We start from the raw sequence: 25,240 nt of genomic DNA, 5'->3' as shown, positions 1-25,240 counted from the left end.
ATCAATTTATATACATAAAATAGTACACAATCATTTATATAATTCTTGAAATATCATGATCATGACTTGGAAAAATCAATACAGTTTTAAATCATATGAATGTATATATTTATTAAGGATGCCCTGAACATGTTTCTAAACTCTCCTGAAGAAGAAAAAAACTTCTGTATTTTACATACAAATTTACCAGAAATACTGCCCTAATGTTATCTTTGTCAATAATTATAAACATAACAAATTATTAAAACTCTCTTATTTCTTATTTTTTGTTAACTTATCTGTGTTTTTGTCTACTATATTTTCTGGACACATAGTGATAAGGTATATTGAGAAAAAATTCCAATTTTAAAAAATGAGAATTTTTTTATTTTTTTATTAAAATTTTCAGTAGAGAGCATCCTTACCATGTAATATCAACATACAAATTATGCACTGTCTGCAATCTAATATGCTACATTTTTATATATATATTTACATACACATATAGATGTACATGTACCTGGTTTAAATGTTTACAGATTACAGTATTTTCTTATAGTATTATAAAATTCACCACATGTAAACATGGTAAATATACTTGACTAGCCGTATATATATAGCACTGAAAATGTATTTATCTTGTACTTGAAATACTCTGACCAAATACTGATTTTTACACCAATGCATCATTGTTCAACATACAATTAAGAAAAAGCAGGCAATAAATAAATACTTGTTCAATTTCATAAATTATCTAAATTAAAGAGGCAGTTTAAACACTAAGCACTAGTTGAAAAGAAAAGACAAGTGTCCTTAAAGTGACACATTCAGGTAATAATCCAGAAGGTTGGTCAAGGAGGTCCACATACATGACATATATGATCAACAATTTCCAGTTTGTTAGTTGTTTTTCATATATATTTTTTATATTTTTACTGCTGGCCCTCTATTTGACCTTGCCAATGCAATCTTCCTGTGAAAATCCTGGATTATTATTTTTTCAAAATGGATAACTTTTTGTAAAGGAAGTTCAAATGCAGTATATATATATAAACTATTATGTGTTTGTTTGGTCAGGTTATAGAAACCGTTAGAAAAAAATACTGATAAAGTAAAGTTGTTTTTAACTACTTGTTACTGTATCCCTGCCTTGAATGTGACCAGTACTAAATAGTGCTGCCTTACCTGAAAAGGGGAGGTAAATTGAATCAATACATAATTTTTGAAACAATTCAGGATTAAACAAAATGCTTATTTTAATGATCTTGATTGGACGATTACAACAGTTGGATAGCAGCACTTAAAACAAATACCCATTTTATAAATAAATAATCAAATTAACAAAAGAATGTACCCTTTTTACAAATGTTTTGAAAAACAATTAGTATTGGAAAAAAATTATAGAAATGATGCCTTGTGATTTGTGAATGAGATTTCTTTCCTGAGATTCATATTCAATAAAATATTACATAAATTGTAAAAATAAAGTGTGGTTATATGGCACAAGTTAAGTTACATGATATTATGGTAATCACAAAACTGCACGTACAACAATAAATATATAAAATATGTGTTATTACAAAATAGGACCTGAACATGTTATAGGAGCGGGAAAAAAACAACAGAATTGCTTAGTTTTAACATGTTTAAAGAGTCAAGAGCAAAAAAAAATTGAAAAGACTTTTTAACACGTTAAGCTAAAAAAGAAAATTGAAAAGATTCATCTTGAATTTTTGTTATTAAATTTGCAATTTTTGTTTTCTTCATTTAAGAAAATTTAATAAATAATACCAAAGATGATAATATATTTGGTTTACTTTTATTTTCAAAACAATATATATGTATCTATATAATTTTTTTTCATCTTTAAAACGTGTGGCCTGATAAAAAAATTGTCTAAAAGCTGTGTTAAATACATTTGTACATGGTTGAACTTAATCTAATAATATATACATTGTACAACATGTACAAGTTACAATAAATCATAAACAGCTTAACAAATGTAGGTCTTTTTTTGATAATTAAAAAGGAAAAGAAAAATTTTCATTTGTACAGATCTATGCAAACTTAAAATGTGTGGTTATATAATTTGGTCCACAAATACAACCTGAACATCACAAAAATGTAATAAAAATTGTAATAAAATAACAAACAAAACAAAATACACTAACTGCAACAAAAAAATATGAAAACAGTAATTAGCACTAACCTAATAAAGACAATATACACAGTATATCAATAACAGGGAAAATATAGCAATCAAACTGATATCTTTGTTCATGTTGTTGGAAATACATGTATACAACAAAAAATTTCCAAATCTTCTTGTCAGTTGTCACTCTATTACAATGAACATTTCTTGATTTTCCCCTTGAGGTTGTTGTTGATGAGGTAATTTGGATGAACTGTCGCTGAAATTGCCGTTCAAATTGCTGCCACTAGGTTGCTGATCCTCTGCTGAATGTCGCTGCAGGTGTTCGACAAGTAAAATGGCCTGATTAAACTCCTTTCCGCACTTTTCACAGTAGTAGGGTTTCAAACCTCGGTGGCTTCTTGTGTGTTTTTGTAAGTCCCTTAGCTCCTTAAATTGTTCCAGACATAAAGTACATTGGTACGGCTTATCCACTTTGTGAATGGTGATATGGTCTTCAAAGCTATCTTTGGTTTTGTATTCACCACCACAAATGCCACATTTGTAATTGTCTTTCTCCTTGACCTTTTGTTCCTCGACGACAGAGGTCATACTACTTTCCTCTTCATCCATGACATCATCCTCCGTCGCTGAGGTTGTTGGTTGTTCCATGTGAAGCCTGTTAAATTTTTCATCAGCTCTCCTTTGATGCTCTTTATAGGCTCTTAGTTCTCGATCATAAGCAGCTAACATCTCCTGTTCAGCAGAATTAAATACATTTTGGTCTGGGTCCTGTTTCAACTGTTTCTTCATTTTCCTCCACGGTAGCAATTGATCATCTAAGAATTCTGGTCCCCTTTGGTTGTAGCTTTGATCCCTTGCGTGTGCCATCATGTGTGAAAAATATGAATCAGTATTAGGGAATGCCACCGAACAGAGTCCACAATTGTAGGTGACCTTATTGTCAGGAGTATGACCCAGTTTCTGAGTGGTTGAACTTTCTTTTCTCTTCATTTCAAGTTTTGAAAACATGTTTAATTTCAATGCTTCATTTGTCTTGGTCTCTCCTCCTCTGTCAGGTGACAGACTGCCACTTCTACCAGATTGTGAGTAATCAATAGCATGAATAGCTTGGTATTTTGGTCTGGGAGGTTCAATCGGTAAATCTCTTATTGCTGACCCTATTTCCTTTTTCAAGTTTTCTATTTGTGAGTTATTTAGTGCGTATATTTCTTTCTTTAGAATGTCCATTTGGGAAGTATTGCTGTCAAGATCCCTCATATGAACATCCCTTTGTGAATTATGAAGGGAACCATTTTCTTTTTTAGGAAGTCGCATTCTGAAATCAGTTGTTTCATCAATTTCCTTTTTTGTAGCGATATTTGTAAGATGTATTTTCATATGTTTTGAAAGATTTCCTCTATCTCTAATAGCTCTGCCGCATATTTCACATTTGTATAATTTCACGCCTGAATGAATTGTTAGATGGGTCTGAAGCGTGCCATTTCTGCTGAAACTTTTGCCACAGATGCCACAGCGATGTGGCTTGTCACCCGTATGTGTTCTGATATGTGTTCGAAGGTTTGCCTGATTGCTTATTTTCTTGTGACAAACTGGGCATTCATAAGGCTTCAATTCATCAGGAGTCTGGAATGGTCCAACTTTCCGTATTTTCATCTTCAAGGAAGTATCGCTTTCACTTGTGGCCTGGTATGGTTCTGTTTTATAAAAATTTGATTGGTTTGATGGCTCATGTGGTTCATCTTCTTGACTCTTTTGTGTCAAAGTTCTTGTGATGTTTTCTATGCAGGCATCAAGCTTACTGGGTCGTACTCCTTTTGTTACACTGTCCATTCTCTCTGACTGGACAATGCTGTCCAGGATTGAATGGTTACTTCACAACATTATTTGACATCTGAAAAAATATAAACAGAAAATGTTTTTATTATATACTGATATCAAATGTAGGTATCAATTCAAATCTTATACATTGTATCTTGCAAACCCTGCAGTAAATAACAAAATTTAGTATATGTACTACGCAGAGCTCCAAATAAGAATTCACAAATCAGGCCTCGACAATAACGCTTGTCCGATACCAGAGGTAAAAAAGGTCGGACAAGTAAAAGCTATACCAAACTTGTCCGATGGGACAAGTTAAGAATCATTCTGCAGAAAATAAATTTTAAATCAACTTTGATGAACCAAGTATAATTATTAACAAAAAAACAAGAAAAGAAGATTTGTTTGACATTTTCCTTTTTAAACTGACACTAATTGAAACTTTTTATTTCTCAAGACCCCTCAGACTTGCAATCGATAATTTAAAACTGGTTCTTTGTCAAGTACTTTTAACAGGTAAAAAGCACACTTTTCTCGGAAAACAGTCTTACTGATCCCATTCAACCATGGTTTTTTCAGATAATGTAACTTTAAAAGACAGTTCGTCACCAGCTCGGAAATGATTCGGCTCCAAGGTTAATAGACAGCTGGGCACCGTAGGAGACATATTTCATAGACATGATTAATAGACAGTTTGGCAAGGCAGTAGACTTTTCTGGACCAAGACAAATCAGAACCACTTTTTCTACCTAATTTTGTTGCTTTATAATAATAATACCAATGTCCATACCATATTTTTTAAATAAGAATGAGGAAATTATTTACCATAAAAATCATCAAATCATGTTTGCTCTTTATGTAGAAAAAACAATACTTGCAATGCAGTGACCAATAGTTGTTAATTTCTGTGTCATTTGGTCTTTTGTCTCATTGACAATCATACCTCATATTCTTTTTATTGATTGCATTTGAATAAACTTTTTTCAACTTTAAAAAAAAAGAGGATAAAAATCCAATGAGTGTACATTTAGAGGCCAATCAGATGGTGCCTCATGTGCAAAGTATGATGAGACTTTAGCATTGATAAAAACTAGAACCTAAGTCCTATGACACAACTAAATTCAGTTGTTCATGGCTCATATCTTTTAAAAGTATTTCAAAGGATATAAATCAAATTCTGTTCAATTTTTTTTTTTAATTCATTTTGTTCCTTCATTTTCCTTGAATCAACTTGAAATACAAAAAGGTTAATATTAAGATTTTTTTTGGACAAGTTACAATTTCATTCGGACAAGTAAGTTTTGGTATGTACTTGTCCAGTAGGACAAGTTGAAAAAAAAGTTATTGTAGAGACCTGCAAATTGGGGTTTTTATCCGCGATTTTCTTATGTAATTGGGTGATAAAGTTTTTTAATTGCATTATCAATTCCAATTCACCCCTCAAGCAAATATCAAATTGGGTTTTTCACCACCAAGCTCCTTTACGTATTGGGTTTTTTCATCAACACAAAAGTCACAATATTGAATATTTAGGCAATATGAAGCCCAGATGTTTATCCATCTTAAATATGTTTCTTTCTTTGTATATGTGCTAGCTGTTTTATTTGGTTTATTCACTGACAAGCAATTTTACCCCAAAGTGCAAATTTGCCCCAAAGTGAAAGTGGGTCATCAGGTGCAAAAAGCGTCAATTTTGCCTATTTTTCGTTCTTTCTCTTGACCAAGAAGACCCAGGGATGCTGGTAAAGGTATCCAGCTGTAGCCTGCATGTAGAGTGGACCCTAGTTAACGAATTGACCCCAGCAGTTGTTAGGTCGGAGTGAATCTGATCTTGGTTCAGCAGTCTACAGAAGGTCATTTGGACCAAAAATACTGAATTTCACGATTTTTGCCGATTTTTGACTTCAAATGGACCCAAAACCGTAAGTAGTTGTTTCCTATGCGTATTTCAATAATAATAACGATCAGTAGTTATATGGCCGTGGGTTTGCACTATTTTTGCAAGTTTTATGCCTCTGAACTTCCTGTGTAAGATACAGATGTGAAGCCCACCCCTCCAGAAAACCGAGTTTTAGCCAATTTCAATTTTCCAAGTCCGTATTTGTGCTCAAAATGCTACTTATACATGAGAAACGTGAATATGGATAGCCTCAGGTTGACGGAACATCCATAACTTTTAAAATAAGTATCATAAAGTGGACTTCTAAAAGTATGGAACGCCATTGGAGCCAAATAACGGTTAATTGGGTACGCCCGTCATATGACGGTCACCGCATGGTAAGGGTTAATATAACTAAGAAGTGTTTAAAGTTTTAAGTCATAATCAAGAATCGTTTTTGAGATACAGTGCGATATGTGAAAAAAACACACCCTTGTTTTAGTTATAAAGTGCCGTAACTCAAAAAGTTTAAATCTTATTTTCACCAAAAAGTATACAGATCATTTGACCATCATAAGAAACAACTATATTAAGTTTCATGAAATTTGGATAAGTCGTTCTCAAGTTACGGTGCGACATGTTTACGCCGGACAGACAGAAGGACGGACGGACACAGGACATTTGTATACCATAATACGTCCCGGGCGTATAAAAACGGATATGTGTATTCACTCATCAACTATAGTATATAAACTAAAATTATACTTGAAGTTTTTGTTTAATTCAATTTACATAAATCTGGGTTAAGTTGTCCCTTATTAGAACTTTTGGTTTCCGATGCTTTCCAACTACATATTGATGATTCATATTATGTCATAATTGATTTGGCTTTTCACTTTTTCTAACTGATTTAATTTTTGAGGAAACCCTGTGTTTATTAGCAATGTTCTCGTTAAGGTACGCAAACACGCTCGTTTGTTTGATGGACACTTCCTAAAAACACAAGCTGAGTCTTGTTATCATCATAACTTTCTCTTAGCTATTCAAAAGAAGCTCAAAACATGATTCTTTTCAAAATTTTTACCGGACAATAACTTTCGTTTTAATTCATTGCATGTTATGATAAATCCCGAGCAATTTGAAAAATATATGACAACATGACACACGCTAATTGGATAAACGCCAAGAAGATCGAAATGTTTTCATAAAAACGTGTACCATGTGTACCTTTAGAGCAACAGAAAATTCCAACAGGGACCCATTTCCGCTACTTGATGCAGGGCTCTATTTTTAGAACGAAAGGACATTTCCAATTATAAATATTATAAAAATAGATTTACGCGACGACTGTAAACAGATAAGGGTAAATAACGCAAACGATAGGGAATAAAAGCGTTGAGAACTCATGGCTTTGGCATAAAATTGGGGTTTCCTTTGAATTAATTGGGTTATTGAACCCTGCAATGGGCAATTGCATTGGGTTTTTCATTATTTGTATTGCGTGATCACGCAAATACGCAGCTTATCTGGAGCTCTGACTATGTAGTGTAAATAAGAATGCATTTGAAAGACAAAGAGGATTTTTTACATTTTATCTTAAGAAAAAAAGCACTTATGTATAGTGAACAAATTGTTTAAAATGAACTAAATATTGTATCAATTTGATTGCAAACTAAGAAATGAAATAGGAACTATGATACGAAATTTCCTCCAATTATCAAGTTACAGTTAATATTCATGTCTTTACAATGTACTTTTAAACTTGTAAAAGTTATTAAATATTATCCATAATTGCTCTCCTCATGTTATTTGGCATGAAACTATGTTGTTTTATATCTTATTTTATACTCGTTTAAAAATGAGTTGCAAATTGAGTAAGTCATGTAAGCCAATATCAAAGCATGTGTTAAAACTTTTTCACTTTTTTTCTTTTTAACTTGATTAAAATATCTTATTTTAATTTAAATTTTCATTAGCATTTAAAGTTTGCTGAAATATAATTAAATAATGAAATTAACATGATTAATCTTGATTCAGTGTTCTACTGTCAGGTGTGAATGGTCATGATGGTGTGTCGATCTAATTGTACAAGTGATAAGAGATTTTTAGCCCGATTTCGCAAAGGGTTTTAAAACTGTAACAAGGAGGACCCTTGTGATTATAATTAACAATGGTGGCAGCTAATGAAATGAAAATAAATTTTGACAATGACGTGGATCATTTTACAATGGAGGAAGATAATTTAACAATGGCGAGGGTCATTTGACAGTGGAAGATATTTCAAAGCTGGCAGTGTGTCATCATAAAACTGTTCTGAATATTGTGTCATCTGCCTAATATATATCATGTATATAGTAACTTTAGTACATGTATGTATTACATGTATTAGATCAAATTGTACTTTTATTGAATAAACAGTGTATAACCTCCATCAATTAGAAATTGGCAGGTCTGGATGTACACTACCGCCTACTTGATTGAAATGAGAGAAAAAAACATGGATGTAAACAAGGTGCATCTCACTCTATCTGACAATGACAGCCAAAAGGCAACACAAAAATAAAATAATTATAAAAAAATGACATGCTAAGATATATCAGTATGGAAAATATTTATTTGATAAAAGTTAAACTGTGACATGGTATGTGATCAGAAGTGGTGTAAAGCATTCATAATGACAATCACTATTTTTGCTTGTCCGGGATTCTAAAGGGTTTACCATTACTAAACAGGAACATATTGATATATAAATGGTCAATTGTAGACAACAATATCATAAACGAACATAAAAAATCAGTATGGTGACTCTCTTTAGAGCTTTTAAAGATGTTAAAACAACAAAAATCTTGTACATGTACATGTAAATTTGGACCAGGTCACGGCAAGTGCTCGTCTGTGCACTTCGAATTATGTATGAAAACAAGTTCGGACTATGGTGAGAATGCAATATGTTCATTATGCTTTAAGGTATCAAATACAAGTAGTATTTTTAAGTAATCTTAGAATACTAACATTACACATTTCAATTTTTGGAGCGAAAGTTTTTTGTTCTGAACAAAGGATGTTCGATGTTGGTTATAATCACAAAACAAGTCCGGACTTCCGGTTTCACTGATTACCATTATGCAAATCACGGTGTGCGTGCAGGAATAACTCAATGAGGCAGCCGCAATATAATAATGATGAAATTCATAATTAAATGTCATCAATTTTTATGTGAATTTATAATGTTATATGTCCTTTCATAGAAAACTAGAGGATGTAAAAATAATGTACATGTATGTACTACTTTTCCGGAAATACGACATTAAGGACAAATTAAAGGAGTGGTAATATGCTGGGACTCGGTTAATTTAATAACATAAGTATATAATAGTCCCAGGTACAGGCGCGGATCCAGAGGAAGGTTCCGGGGGTTGGAACCCCCCCCTTTTTTTTTGGACGATCAATGCATTTGAATGGGGACATGTAATTGGACCCCCCCCTTTTGTCCTGGGTTAGGAACCCCCCTTTTTAAAATGGCTGGATCCGCCCCTGCAGGTACATGTACTAAGTAACTAAGCTGTACTATTCCGTCCTTAGTTTCGGGTCACATCGGGCGGCGAAGATGTAGGATATGCTTATTATTTTTCCATTTCTAGTTATTTCCGTGTCATATAGACTCGGCTAGAGAGGGGTAAGGACCTTTTTCGGGACGTCGGGATTGGCTGTTTTTAAACTCGGGATTTCGGAGTTGGTCTATTTGGGATCCGGCGATTCTTTTTTTTTAATTTCGAGATGTTTGAATTTAAAATTTCTTTAAATTGAGGACCTCGGACCTCCGAATGCGATCCCCCTCCCCACAACTAGAGGAATAAAAAAGATGGAAGTAAAATCTTAACTGTTTTAATTTTGGATCCTAATAACATTGATAAATATTACATTTTAATTTTTGGTTTTGAATCCCGTAATGTGAAGATTAAGTTCAAGTTTATAATGTAATTAAACACTTCAAGTTTTTCTTTTCCTTTCACTACTTTGGCATTGTATTGTCGTATGTAAAACAAGAATCACGTATATGTATTGAAATTATGTCCGGATGCCCTTATTAATATAAATTTCTTTATATATTTATAATTGGTAAGGAGTTAATATTCGTTAGTGTGGGGGGGGGGGGGTGGAGGGGCCGGGTCGTTCCTGTTTTTATGGTACATTTTTATCTTTTGCAAAGACTCGCTTATATAATATTTTGTACATCTATTTTCCAGAAAATGATAAGGTAAATTGGCAGACAATAAATTTAATATAATGGTTTAGTTTCGAATTTCACATTAAATTTAGATATCGTGTACAATATGTCACAGCTCTTGATATGTATACAAATAACGTATTGGGTTTCAACAAATATATTTATTTGTATACACAACAAATGCCCAAGCACAGTGCTAAATGAATGTTTTGACAGAATGACTATGACATCTGTATGCGTACTTATTGTGATTTTGTTGCTCCTAGAACAACCCAAACCAGCAGTATGTAAAACAAATTCAGCATGTACTGATAAGATGGATTCGATGATGTTTCAGGTTATCTGGGCAGGACTGAAAAGTTTGAAACAAGAGCCCAATAATAAGGATAACGGAGGTAGGTCAACTATATTATCTTTAGAGAAATAGTAAAAAAACAAGAGCTATATATGCATGTTTTTTTATGGATATGTAAGATAGATGTGCACGAGGTCAAAATGTAATAAAAAAGAAGCTTTTTATGTTTCAAACATGCTTTGAGAATGCCACTGCAAATTGCAGCTTAATTGACCCGTGTTTTATTATTTCAAACAGTTTTCTAGCTAAACTCAGCTTAAAGCAGAATGATGTGATTGATTTCACAAACATTAATATACTATTGCTATAAACAACACATCCAGATGTGCCGTGAAATGAAAGGTCTATTAGTATTGACAATTGCTGGCCAATATTTAATGCAGTAAACGCTTTTACAATATATAGTGAATCTTGAATGGTTGCTATCATTTCTTGATGTTTTATAGACGTTATCATGATTGGGATGACAGTTACGGAACATCTGTATCACAGATGAAAGAAGAAAGATATATCTCATTTCGTCGCCCGAATTCTTTTCCATATTTGTTACCTCAGAGAATGCAACTTTAAAAAATACATATATGAAGTAAATTGCAATTGTCCCTGAAACAAGCCCCACGACAGGTTCAACTTTTCTTCCTTATTAGCATCTGAGTTTACTCTTTGCCTTTCAGTTGCTAAATTTTTACTCAATTGTGAAGTTGTTTTACCTACGTACCCTAGGCAAGTAATGCGTCATGATTTGCAATGTTTTTATGACGTTATACAATATATAAACCCAATCCTGCACAAATCTTTGTCCCACGTTTTGAAAAACCAAATTATCTGAAAGATTTGGTTCTCGTTTTTTCAAATAATGCATGCTTTGGTATCTATGCAATTTAAGCGATTAGGCACATATTGTTTTGATTTAAAGCGTCCATTTTTTACAATCTGTGTGGTGTCTGTTTGCATCTGACAAATCCCTTTAACTGTGTTAAAATTCAGATGTAAAAATGTTTTAGATGGGTTTGGCTTATATATATGTTTAGGATCTCACCACAATATAGACATTGCACACTTGGATCTAAGAACAATAATTATAGTATGTTTTAACATGGAAATGATCAAAATCACGTTTAGGAAGCACAGACACTCGTCTCAGAAAAAAATCATATATATATACCTTGATATAAAGGTTTGTAGGATTTTTTTTTCTGAGACGAGTGCCTGTGTTAGGAAGCCAGTCGTATAGACTGATTTAAACACAATGCTAAACACTTTTATACATCAATAACCATCACTGGTGTTTCAATTATATGCTTCATTTTTACATTGTAGACTAGGTTTGTGACCATGCAGCCTTCTTCGAATTATAGTTTTGAATTGCCTTTCTGGCATGTCTCTCTACCTTCTTACTGCATTTTCAAAAAGAAGATTTTTTATCTGATTTGAGAATAATGTTTTCCACGAACATACATATCATATACAGATTGTTTGCTATATTATACATGTATCACAATGCATTACGTTTGAGTTTTACTAATTCAATATTTTGTTTAAAAACGCAATGGAACTAATACATGAGTATAACATTCCAATATGATTTAACATAGACTTATGAATGTCCTTGATTACAGACAAAGCTACTGGCGGTGCAAGTTACACACAGTGGGGAAGATCAACGTGTACTAGTAGAAATTCGAAGCTCGTTTACGATGGTATGTTGATCTCATCAAAGTAAGATGTGAAATGATTTCCAAATTAAAGAGACAACTCTTCAAAAGAACCCAAATGACACAGAACTTAACAACTGTAGGTCACCATACGGCCTTCAACAATAAACAAATCCCATACCGCATATCCCTCTACAAAAGGCCCCGAAATGACATATGTAAAACAGTTCAAATAAGAACTACTAGTAATCGCTTAATTAATGAACAAAAAAAAATGAGTTGCCTCCTTTGAATTGTAAAATACATTTTGTCATTTCGGTGCCTTTTATTATATGATAGCATGTAATGCGGTGTGGGTTTTAGACCGTGACATTGTTGGAGGTCGTGCGGTGACCCACTACAGTTGTTAACTTCTACGTTATTTGGTCTGAAAGTTTTCTCATTGCCAATCACACAACATCATTTTATTTTAAAATACATACATGTACACTTTACAAACCTAAAGTCATATCTATTAAATATGGCAGTTTTCTGTACACATTGATTTGTATTCATGAAGACAAAAAGCTCATGAAGTAAAAAAAAAAAAAAAAAAGAAGATGTAGTATGATTGCCAATGAGACAACTCTCCACAAGAGACCAAATGACGCACAAATTAACAACTATAGGTCGTCGTACGGCCTTCAACAATGAGCAAAGCCCATATCACATAGTCAGCTATAAAAGGCCGGGGCCCGTGAAATGACAAATGTAAAAAAAAATCAAACGAGAAAACTAACGGCCTAATTTATTTACAAAAAAATGGATAAAAAACAAACATGTTACATATCAGCAAACGACTACCACTGAATAACAGGCTCCTGACTTGGGACAGGTACATATATATACAGAATGTGGCGGGGTTGGCCATGTTAGCGGGATCACAACCTTCCCTTAACCTAGGAAAGTGGTGTAACAGTACAACATATATAATTAGAACGAGCTATAAAAATCAGCTGACAAAGGCTTAACTCATTAGATGGATACAAATAGAAATACATCTAACAAAAACACAGAGTGGACGTGGTCGGGTACTTGTATATCCCAACTGCAAAAGACACTAATTACTGATCTGAGAGTTCTAGCACTGAGTTACTGAAAACTAGTTCAAAGCCGGTAGGCACTTAAAGTTAACCATCGAGGGACGTTAACTACCGAGGGTAGTAATGAATATTCATCTTTACCGGATGATTGACAGCGATGTAAATAAAAACATGAGAGTGATTACCGTGTGTCAACTCATATCAAATTAATTCAATTTAATTGTTAGAAATACTGTTTTCTGCTGAAAATTAAAAAATAAATAAAATTGAATGGAATGGAATGGAATTGAGCTATGTACAATACAGTAAATATTAGCTATTAGAATTAGACGGTAGACAAGCATATTTTGCCTATTGATTCTTTTTTGCATGCCTATTTGGTTATATTATAATGCACTAATTGTTTTGATACTGTTTAATGTTTAAATAAGACCCATATGTGAACCATTTATGCACTTTTAATATAAAGATCAGATTCACACAGGATCATACAGTTCGAGCTAACTATTTTATGTACGAGAGCTATTACTAATGTAACGGTGATGCTGAGATAATCTCCCTTTGCCAGAATATGGGATGACGCAAAATGAACTATATCACTGTGCAAGAACGGAATAGCAAAGTGAATATATAAATCAAACTGTATTGGGATGATTTGGTAAACGTTTATCCAACTTACTGGATATTTTATGAAAGATTTTGCCATTTGTATAGAGGAATTATACCTTTTCAAATAAACTTGGGAGAATAATACACTAATTATAGAATTTTTAGCAACTTAAACGAACTAATCTTGTCAAATATACATCAAATTCATAGTCTTTGAATGTAAATTTGTTGCGTGCAATTGTTAAATATTTAATGCGATGAGTGACATTATAGCCTGAAATGAGATTTTGATTACAACGATTAAGACAAAATCCTGATTAATTCAAACGCAATACTTCAAAATGCGAGTCTTAATTATTGTCGCAATAATAAAAACCTCGCATTAATTTCTGAATTTACAGACATCTGTACCGTCAGCGTACCGTGATCTGTTAAAGGTTTTTTTTAATAGTTAATTCCGGTGTCACTTTGTCTCTTTTAGAGAGTTGTCTCATTGGCAAATTGATGCTATATCTTCTTTTTTTATATAATAAAACAAAAACCTGAACGACTTTACATTATAAATTAAAATGCATCCTAGTCGTGATGGAGACAGAGTCAAATGAACAAATAGACTAGATGAAACTGAACGAAAAAAAGAAAGAAAACACCAATTTGATCTGATAGGGGTGAATTCTATTCTTTATTAATTCAAACTCGAGTTTGGTTTGGAACCGTATCTATTGCGATTATTACCCAAGGACAGATATTACATATCTAAACTTCGATGCTCGAATTTGAAGTTACCTATTGAGACGGGTAGATGGGCCGGGGATCGCGAGGGAAAATAGAATATGTACATTATGTAATGAAGGAATAGGGGATGAGTTTCATATATTGTTTACCTGTAAAAATGCTGATGTTTCTGCTCTTAGATCAAAGTTTGTACCAAATTACTATGTAATGAATCCAAGCAAGAAGAAATTCACTGGCTTGTTGTCTATATGTAACGTACAAGTTCAAAGGAAATTATCAATTTTCGTGAAGAAAATCATAAAATACTTAATCTAATTATACCAATTGTCTTTTAAAATATACTATGTATTTGTGTTTCGTTTGTCCCGCCTGTCTCGCTATGTATTATCTTAATATGGTTGTATATATTATTGTCCTCTTGTACACAAGTATGTGTCTGAGGTTATGAATAAAATCTTGAAATCTTGATACGAGAAAAGATTATATTTGCTTCGGCTTTTTCCATTTGCGCCAATCTGCACTTAATTAGCGCCTATTTTTTTTATTTCTTTGCGCCAAATTTATTTTCTTCATTTGCACAAATTAACAGGTAAACACAAGTCATGAGGCATATAAGATGTATAGAATTTATTTATATAATAACAAAAATATTCCTTCTGGCCTTTTGCCACCTGCCACTTGCTCACACGTGACGAGGAGGAGGAGGGGGATTGAAAGCAGGATAAGTTTATTGCAAGTGTACATCACACTTGAAGTAGCACTTTATAAAATAAGATTGTAACAGTTTGACATAAAAAGCACATTTGCATATGCACAAATCTTTTTTAACTGAGTATTGTCATGCAACACTTCTGTTGAACTGCAACCTTGTGATATCTTCCCTACAATAAAGCATCCCCTTTTTTATCAAAATTTTTATAAGTTAAAGCCTGTTTTTTTCTTTATGGCATCGGTTCCATATATGAAAGTAAATGTTCGGGTACCAGAAGTGTGATTAAATGATGATACCCATGAGCTCAACATGTGTCTATACACACATTTATCTATATTGTAGCTTGTGTTCATTGAATTGCTGCGTTTGGTTAAACAAGTTTAATTTTATCATCTAAATTTATCAGACCTAACCTTTCGAATCAATTTGGCGCAAATTAAAAAATGTCAATGTGCGCAAATGAAAAAAAATATGCTTTTTCAAAATTGGCGTAATTGTCATACGTACATTCACCGATCACATATTACTGGTTAGATTAAAAAATAATATATTATTTAGATTAAGAAGTACTTTAAGAAATTGATTGATTGTTGTTTGCCATCAGTACAGCCGCAAATATTTCAGACAAGTTCAGGGAGAAAACTAAATAATGAATACAATAGGGAATGTTACTGGTCAAATAAATGTCATCAGTCAATCAGAGTGAAGTATAGATACGAAACTTTGGACTGTCGATTGAAAATAGTTTGTTTTGATAACAACCGCCGGTAGGTATAGACAAATACGGTTGATAGACGGTATATAGGAGCACTAAATTCTATGTTAACCACCGACAGTAGGTATATATAAAGAAATACTATTGAAAGACGGTATATAAAGGAGCACTATATTTTACGTTAACCACCGACGGTAGGTATAAAGAAATACTGTTAATAGACGGTATATAGGAGCACTATATTGTATGTTAACCACCGGCGGTAGGTAAATTCAGATACTTTTGACAGACGGTGTATATGAGCACTATATACGGACCATATAATACGTTATATTGACCATCGACGGTAGGTATAAATGAAAACTGTTGATAGACGGTTTATAGGAGCACTTTATTGTATGTTAACCACCGACAGTATGTATAGACACATAATTTTAATAGACAGCACTATATTTTACGTTAACCACCGACGGTAGGTATAGACAAATACTTTTGATATACGGTATATAGGAGTACTGTATTGCTTGTTAACCACCGATGGTAGGTATAAACAGGTACTGTTGATATACGGTATATAGGAGTACTATATGTCATGTTAACCACCGACGGTAGGTATAGACTAAATACTGTTGATAGACAGTATATAGGAGGACTATATTGCATGTTAACCACCGACGATAGGTATAGACAAATACTGTTGATATACGGTATATAGCTGCACTGTATTGCATGTTAACCACCGACGGTGGGTATAGAAACAGGTCAAAAACATAGTGTTGATAGACGGTATATAGGAGCACTATATTGCATATTAATCACCTATGGTAGGTTTAGAAAAATACTGATAATAGACGGTATATAGGTGCACTGTATTATATGTTAACCACCGACGGTAGGTAGAGAAACATAGTATTGATAGACGGTATATAGGAGTACTGTAATGCTTGTTAACCACCGATGGTAGGTATAGACAGGTACTGTTGATATACGGTATATAGGAGTACTGTATGGCATGTTAACCACCGACGGTAGGTACAGACAAATACTGTTGATAGACGATATATAGGAGTACTGTATGGCATGTTAACCACCGACGGTAGGTATAGACAAATACTGTTGATAGACAGTATATAGGAGGACTATATTGCATGTTAACCACCGACGGTAGGTATAGACAAATACTGTTGATAGACGGTATATAGGAGCACTATATTGTATGTTAACTACCAACAGTAGGTATAGACTAAAACTCTTGATAGACGGTATATAGCAGCACTATATTGTATGTTAACCACCGACGGTAGGTATAGACAAATACTGTTGATAGACGGTATATACACATGTAGGAGCACTATATTGTATGTTAACTACCGACAGTAGGTATAGACAAATACTGTTGATAGACGGTATATAGGAGCACTATATTGTATGTTAACTACCAACAGTAGGTAAAGACTAAAACTCTAGATAGACGGTATATGTAATAGCACTATATCGTATGTTAATCACCGACGGTAGGTATAGACAAATACTGGTGATAGACGGTATATAGGAGCACTATATTGTATGTTAACTACCGACAGTAGGTATAGACAAATACTGCTGATAGACGGTATATAGGAGCACTATATTGTATGTTAACCACCGACGGTAGGTATAGACAAATACTGCTGATACACGGTATATAGGAGCACTATATTGTATGTTAACCACCGACGGTAGGTATAGACAAATACTGTTGATAGACAGTATAAAGGTGCACTATATTGTATGTTACCTTCCGACAGTAGGTATAGACAAATACTGTTGATAGACGGTATATAGGAACAAAATATTGTATGTTAACTACCGACACTATGTATACACAAATACTGGTGATAGACTGTATATAGGAGCACTATATTGTATGTTAACTACCGACAGTAGGTATAGACTAAAACTCTTGATAGACGGTATATAGGAGCACTATATTGTATGTTAACCACCGACGGTAGGTATAGACAAATACTGTTGATAGACTGTATATAGGAGCACTATATTGTATGTTAACTACCGACAGTAGGTATAGACAAATACAGTTGATAGACGGTTTATAGGAGCACTATATTGTATGTTAACCACCGACAGTAGGTATAGACAAATACTGTTGTTAGACGGTATATAGGAGCACTATATTGTATGTTAACTACCGACAGTAGGTATAGACTAATACTGTTGATAGACGGTATATAGGAGCACTACATTGTACGTTAAATACCAACAGTAGGTATAGACTAAAACTCTTGATAGACGTTATATAGGAGCACTATATTGTATGTTAACCACCAACGGTAGGTATAAACAAATACTGTTGATAGACGGTATATAGGAGCACTATATTGTATTTTAACTACCGACAGTAGGTATAGACACATACTGTTGATAGACGGTATATAGGAGCACTATATTGTATGTTAACTACCAACAGTAGGTATAGACTAAAACTCTTGATAGACGGTATATATAATAGCACTATATCGTATGTTAATCATCGACGGTAGGTATAGACAAATACTGTTGATAGACGGTATATAGGAGCACTATATTGTATGTTAACTACCGACAGTAGGTATAGACAAATACTGGTGATAGACGGTATATAGGAGCTCTATATTGTATGTTAACTACTGACAGTAGGTATAGACAAATACTGTTGATAGACTGTATATAGGAGCACTATATTGTATGTTAACTACCGACGGTAGGTATAGACAAATACTGGTGATAGACGGTATATAGGAGCACTATATTGTATGTTAACTACCTACAGTAAGTATAGACAAATACTATTGATAGACGGTATATAGTAGCACTATATTGTATGTTAACTACAGACAGTAGGTATAGACACATACTGTTGATAGACGGTATATAGGAGCACTATATTGTATGTTAACTACCGACAGTAGGTATAGACAAATACTGTTGATAGACGTTATATAGGAGCACTATATTGTATGTTAACCACCGACGGTAGGTATAGACAAATACTGTTGATATACGGTGAATAGGAGTACTGTATTGCATGTTAACCACCGACAGTAGGTATAGACACATACTGTTGATAGACGGTATATAGGAGCACTATATTGTATGTTAACTACCAACAGTAGGTATAGACTAAAACTCTTGATAGACGGTATATATAATAGCACTATATCGTATGTTAATCATCGACGGTAGGTATAGACAAATACTGTTGATAGACGGTATATAGGAGCACTATATTGTATGTTAACTACCGACAGTAGGTATAGACAAATACTGGTGATAGACGGTATATAGGAGCACTATATTGTATGTTAACTACTGACAGTAGGTATAGACAAATACTGTTGATAGACTGTATATAGGAGCACTATATTGTATGTTAACTACCGACGGTAGGTATAGACAAATACTGGTGATAGACGGTATATAGGAGCACTATATTGTATGTTAACTACCTACAGTAAGTATAGACAAATACTATTGATAGACGGTATATAGTAGCACTATATTGTATGTTAACTACAGACAGTAGGTATAGACACATACTGTTGATAGACGGTATATAGGAGCACTATATTGTATGTTAACTACCGACAGTAGGTATAGACAAATACTGTTGATAGACGTTATATAGGAGCACTATATTGTATGTTAACCACCGACGGTAGGTATAGACAAATACTGTTGATATACGGTGAATAGGAGTACTGTATTGCATGTTAACCACCGACAGTAGGTATAGATAAATACTGTTGGTAGACGGTATATAGTAGCACTATATCGCATGTTAACTACCGACGGTAGGTTTAGAAAAAAAAATAATAATAGACGGCATATAGGAGCATTTTATTGCATGTTAATCACCGACGGTAGGTATAGATAAATTCTGTTGATAGACGGTACATAGGAGCACTATATTGCATGTTAATCACCGACGGTAGGTATAGACACCTGTCAATAGACTGTGTAATGGAGCACTGTATTGTATGTTAACCACCGACGGTAGGTACAGACAAATACTGTTGATATACGGTGTATAGGAGCATTATATTGTATGTTAACCACCGACGGTAGGTATAGACAAATACTGTTGATAGACAGTATAAAGGTGCACTATATTGTATGTTACCTTCCGACAGTAGGTATAGACAAATACTGTTGATAGACGGTATATAGGAACAAAATATTGTATGTTAACTACCGACACTATGTATAGACAAATACTGGTGATAGACTGTATATAGGAGCACTATATTGTATGTTAACTACCGACAGTAGGTATAGACAAATACAGTTGATAGACGGTTTATAGGAGCACTATATTGTATGTTAACCACCGACAGTAGGTATAGACAAATACTGTTGTTAGACGGTGTATAGGAGCACTATATTGTATGTTAACTACTGACAGTAGGTATAGACTAATACTGTTGATAGACGGTATATAGGAGCACTACATTGTACGTTAACTACAAACAGTAGGTATAGACTAAAACTCTTGATAGACGGTATATAGGAGCACTATATTGTATGTTAACCACCGACGGTAGGTATAAACAAATACTGTTGATAGACGGTATATAGGAGCACTATATTGTATTTTAACTACCGACAGTAGGTATAGACACATACTGTTGATAGACGGTATATAGGAGCACTATATTGTATGTTAACTACCAACAGTAGGTATAGACTAAAACTCTTGATAGACGGTATATATAATAGCACTATATCGTATGTTAATCATCGACGGTAGGTATAGACAAATACTGTTGATAGACGGTATATAGGAGCACTATATTGTATGTTAACTACCGACAGTAGGTATAGACAAATACTGGTGATAGACGGTATATAGGAGCACTATATTGTATGTTAACTACCGACAGTAAGAATAGACAAATACTGTTGATAGACTGTATATAGGAGCACTATATTATATGTTAACTACCGACGGTAGGTATAGACAAATACTGGTGATAGACGTTATATAGGAGCACTATATTGTACGTTAACTACCGACAGTAGGTATAGACAAATACTGTTGATAGACGGTATATAGGAGCACTATATTGTATGTTAACTACCTGCAGTAAGTATAGACAAATACTATTGATAGACGGTATATAGGAGCACTATATTGTATGTTAACTACAGACAGTAGGTATAGACACATACTGTTGATAGACGGTATATAGGAGCACTATATTGTATGTTAACTACCGACAGTAGGTATAGACAAATACTGTTGATAGACGTTATATAGGAGCACTATATTGTATGTTAACCACCGACGGTAGGTATAGACAAATACTGTTGATATACGGTGAATAGGAGTACTGTATTGCATGTTAACCACCGACAGTAGGTATAGATAAATACTGTTGGTAGACGGTATATAGGAGCACTATATCGCATGTTAACTACCGACGGTAGGTTTAGAAACAAAAATAATAATAGACGGTATATAGGAGCATTTTATTGCATGTTAATCACCGACGGTAGGTATAGATAAATTCTGTTGATAGACGGTATATAGGAGCACTATATTGCATGTTAATCACCGACGGTAGGTATAGACAACTGTCAATAGACTGTGTAATGGAGCACTGTATTGTATGTTAACCACCGACGGTAGGTACAGACAAATACTGTTGATATACGGTGTATAGGAGCACTATACTGTATGTTAACTACCGACAGTAGGTATAGACAAATACTGTTGATAGACGGTATATAGGAGCACTATATTGTATGTTAACTACCGACGGTAGGTATAGACACAAACTGTTGATAGACGGTATATAGGAGCACTATATTGTATGTTAACTACCGACAGTAGGTATTAGACAAATACTGTTGATAGACGGTATATAGGAGCACTATATTGTATGTTAACTACCGACAGTAGGTATAGACACATACTGTTGATAGACGGTATATACACATGTAGGAGCACTATATTGTATGTTAACTACCGACAGTAGGTATAGACAAATACTGTTGATAGACGGTATATAGGAGCACTATATTGTATGTTAACTACCAACAGTAGGTAAAGACTAAAACTTTTGATAGACGGTATGTGTAATAGCACTATATCGTATGTTAATCACTGACGGTAGGTATAGACAAATACTGTTGATAGACGGTATATAGGAGCACTATATTGTATGTTAACTACCTACAGTAGGTATAGACAAATACTGTTGATAGACGGTATATAGGAGCACTATATTGTATGTTAACTACCGACAGTAGGTATAGACAAATACTGTTGATAGACGGTATATAGGAGCACTATATTGTATGTTAACTACCGACAGTAGGTATAGACAAATACTGTTGATAGACGTTATATTGGAGCACTATATTGTATGTTAACCACCGACGGTAGGTATAGACAAATACTGTTGATATACGGTGAATAGGAGTACTGTATTGCATGTTAACCACCGACGGTAGATATGGATAAATACTTTGGTAGACGGAATATAGGAGCACTATATCGCATGTTAACTACCGACGGTAGGTTTAGAAAAAAAATAATAATAGACGGTATATAGGAGCATTTTATTGCATGTTAATCACCGACGGTAGGTATAGATAAATTATGTTGATAGACGGTATATAGGAGCACTATATTGCATGTTAATCACCGACGGTAGGTATAGACAACTGTCAATAGACTGTGTAATGGAGCACTGTATTGTATGTTAACCACCGACGGTAGGTACAGACAAATACTGTTGATATACGGTGTATAGGAGCACTATATTGTATGTTAACCACTGACGGTTGGTATAGACAAATACTGTTGATAAACGGTGTATAGGAGCACTATATTGTGTGTTAACCACTGACGGTTGGTATAGACAAATACTGTTGATAAACGGTAAATAGGAGTACTGTATTGCATGTTAACCACCGACGGTAGGTATAGATAAATACTATTGGTAGACGATATATAGGAGCACTGTATTGTTATTGGATGCTGTCTTTGATATTAATTTTACGTTTATCGTTTCAGCATTAATCGGGCTGTTAGTTTTCGTTTTTTGTCACATCTAGTCAGGAATGGGTTTTAATAGCATTTTACATGAATACATACGTGTAACTCATGGCTGATTCACATTCGTTTGTCTTTGGTGGATAAGTTTCCCATTGGCAATATTACCACATATCTTCTGAATTTTCATTGCATCATCTAAACATGTAAAATTCGTATATAGAAAATATATACGTATAGATAATACATATATTATATAAAAAAGTAGATGTTGTATGATTGTCAATGAGACAACAGTAGTGTTTGTGGGACAGAATGACCCCCATTAAGGTGGACGTCGGACGCTGACGCCATATTCGAAAGTTGGCGCAGACGCCGACGCCATATTTGGGCCTTAAAGCGGACGCCATAGTCGACCCTGAAATCAAGACGCAAACTTCGGGTTGGACCATGTTACTCGGACATCGAGACGCCGACGCCATATTTGGGCTTAAATCCTGGACGCTATATCTTAATGTTTGACCAGGCTACCCTCCAGGGTGAATACTTTTAGTGACCCTAGAAAGAGTTTTTCAAGACTTGAGACCTGCTATACATCCATGTAGGTGTTTTAAGATTTTTTTTCTTTTCTTCTGTTTTTTTTCTTTCTTTTTTCATTATTTTTTTTTGTATCATTATTTTTCATTTAACCAAATAGAGCTACGAGTTTACTGTCATTCTGAATCGTGTCAGTGGATGAAAAGTTGTTGATAATGTCCTTCATCTCGAGTCCCGACATCTCAATTTGACGTAATAAATGCAATACAGGCCACATGTATCTGAATCATCGGGTTGGATTTGATTGCAAACCACACAGTATTTCGGTCCATTGACGATGAGTACATGTCTGAAATAGCGTTGGTACTTTTCCGGTAATCGTCCTAAGGAGTCGAAAAATTCTGATGGACCCGATGCGGGGAAATGAAATGCAACCCAATGTCTCCCCTTTTGATCACAGTTGTCTGTATTGACCACAAACCTTCTACGCCTGTCGCTCACATATCTAGGCAAGTCTTCTGCACAGCAAACGGTCACGGGCAATCCACTCAAAGCATCCTCTACATCTTTCCCGGTCATCGTTAAGGGCAATGCCGTTTTGATTCCCACAACCTTGCTGACGTTGGGCTTCTCATCCACGTAGGTGAGCAAACACTAAGTACTCCGCAATCCTGACAGGCGATGAGATCTTTCCGTGTTTCGGCATCCTCTGACGAAATATGTGTTGTCTCGTCGGCAATATCTTCGTCTGATGAGACCGAACTATCGTCTTCAAAAGTATTCGAGAGACGGTCGTCATCCCTCTGTCCGTCTGGTGTCTCTCCTTGACCGACCTGCAAGACCTCTGTGTGCAATCTGGAGGCTTCTGGGGTTCTAGCTTTTAGGTCAACAAGAAAGTACCCGAAAGGTGTCCTCTTTGCCTCTTCAAATTTCCGGAGAAAGAAGTCCCCTCGAGAAGGATACATCTGTCGGCCAAGAGTCACGATGGGCTGTCGATCAATGGGGTTATTAAAGAGAATGAGATAATGACAGTTTCGTCTCTGGGTGGGGTCTTTGCCAAAGTATAAATTCTGATTAAAAACGACGACCGATAAATTCCTATGGTGACACCCTTCCGTAAACAAATCATTTATTCTGGAGTCTTTGTCCGATGTTGACATGAGGTCATCTAATAGGATCATGTTTCGAATGTTGGGATCGAAAAAATCGTCCCTTTCGAGATCAAAAGGAATTCCACGAATGAATTCAACGCGTGGAAGCACTGCGTGTTCGTTGTAGTTCCTCGTAAAGAGGTTGCCACCTTTTATACAACCAAACGATCCTGTCTGGACTAGGACTTCACAGTTTTTTTATGTGTTGAAACAAATAAAATAAAATAAGTTTTATCGCAGGAGGTTGGACCGGACACAATCATGGTGAAAGGGTGTCTAAACACGAAAGCCTTCTGCTGCTGCTGCTTCTTTTTCTGCTGCTGCTGTTACTGCTTTTGCTGCTGCTGGGTAACACCTGGGTGGTATAGTGGCTCATCGGAAGAATGCTTACTTCTTATATGTCTTTGAAGATCGTGCGGCCACACATACACTTTACAGCAAATATTGCAATTAAACATACTCGTAATTTCCTAAATGACAGTGAGTAGTTTCCTCTTATAGATTTACTTCACTTCCTTCGAAAATATAGCAAGAGAAATACATGGTCATCTTTTAGACGACATATTTGAAGATGATCGTATCTCAAAACAA

The 25,240-nt window shown here is 34.5% G+C and overlaps 2 protein-coding genes across 2 annotated transcripts in view; one reads left to right on the top strand and one right to left on the bottom strand.

Annotated features, from left to right (window-relative positions):
* Positions 1-359: 359 nt before the first annotated feature.
* LOC139489188 (zinc finger protein 568-like) lies at positions 360-8,927 on the bottom strand. Its single transcript, XM_071275371.1, has 2 exons — positions 8,844-8,927; positions 360-4,025 (listed from the first exon to the last, which is right to left on the bottom strand). Exon 2 carries the CDS (start codon positions 3,962-3,964, stop codon positions 2,315-2,317), a length of 1,650 nt encoding a protein of 549 aa, XP_071131472.1. The 5' UTR covers positions 3,965-4,025; positions 8,844-8,927; the 3' UTR covers positions 360-2,314.
* Positions 8,928-10,251: 1,324 nt separating this feature from the next.
* The window catches only part of LOC139490467 (uncharacterized), a 34,727-nt gene continuing 19,738 nt past the window's right edge, over positions 10,252-25,240 (top strand). The window contains exons 1-2 of the mRNA XM_071277245.1: positions 10,252-10,454; positions 12,034-12,114. Coding sequence (XP_071133346.1) covers positions 10,277-10,454; positions 12,034-12,114 — 259 coding nt within the window. The 5' untranslated portion in view covers positions 10,252-10,276. The remainder of the gene's footprint in view (positions 10,455-12,033; positions 12,115-25,240) is intronic.

This window comes from Mytilus edulis, chromosome 9 (genome assembly GCF_963676685.1).
Source record: "Mytilus edulis chromosome 9, xbMytEdul2.2, whole genome shotgun sequence".
NCBI classification, from domain to species: Eukaryota; Metazoa; Mollusca; class Bivalvia; order Mytilida; family Mytilidae; genus Mytilus; species Mytilus edulis.
The sequence above is the reverse complement of the archived record's forward strand: the minus strand, read 5'-3'. Positions and strand labels throughout refer to the sequence as shown.

Excerpts from the sequence above, each read along its gene's own strand:
- LOC139489188 (XM_071275371.1), bottom strand. The coding sequence starts at position 3,964 with ATGGACAGTGTAACAAAAGGAGTACGACCCAGTAAGCTTGATGCCTGC.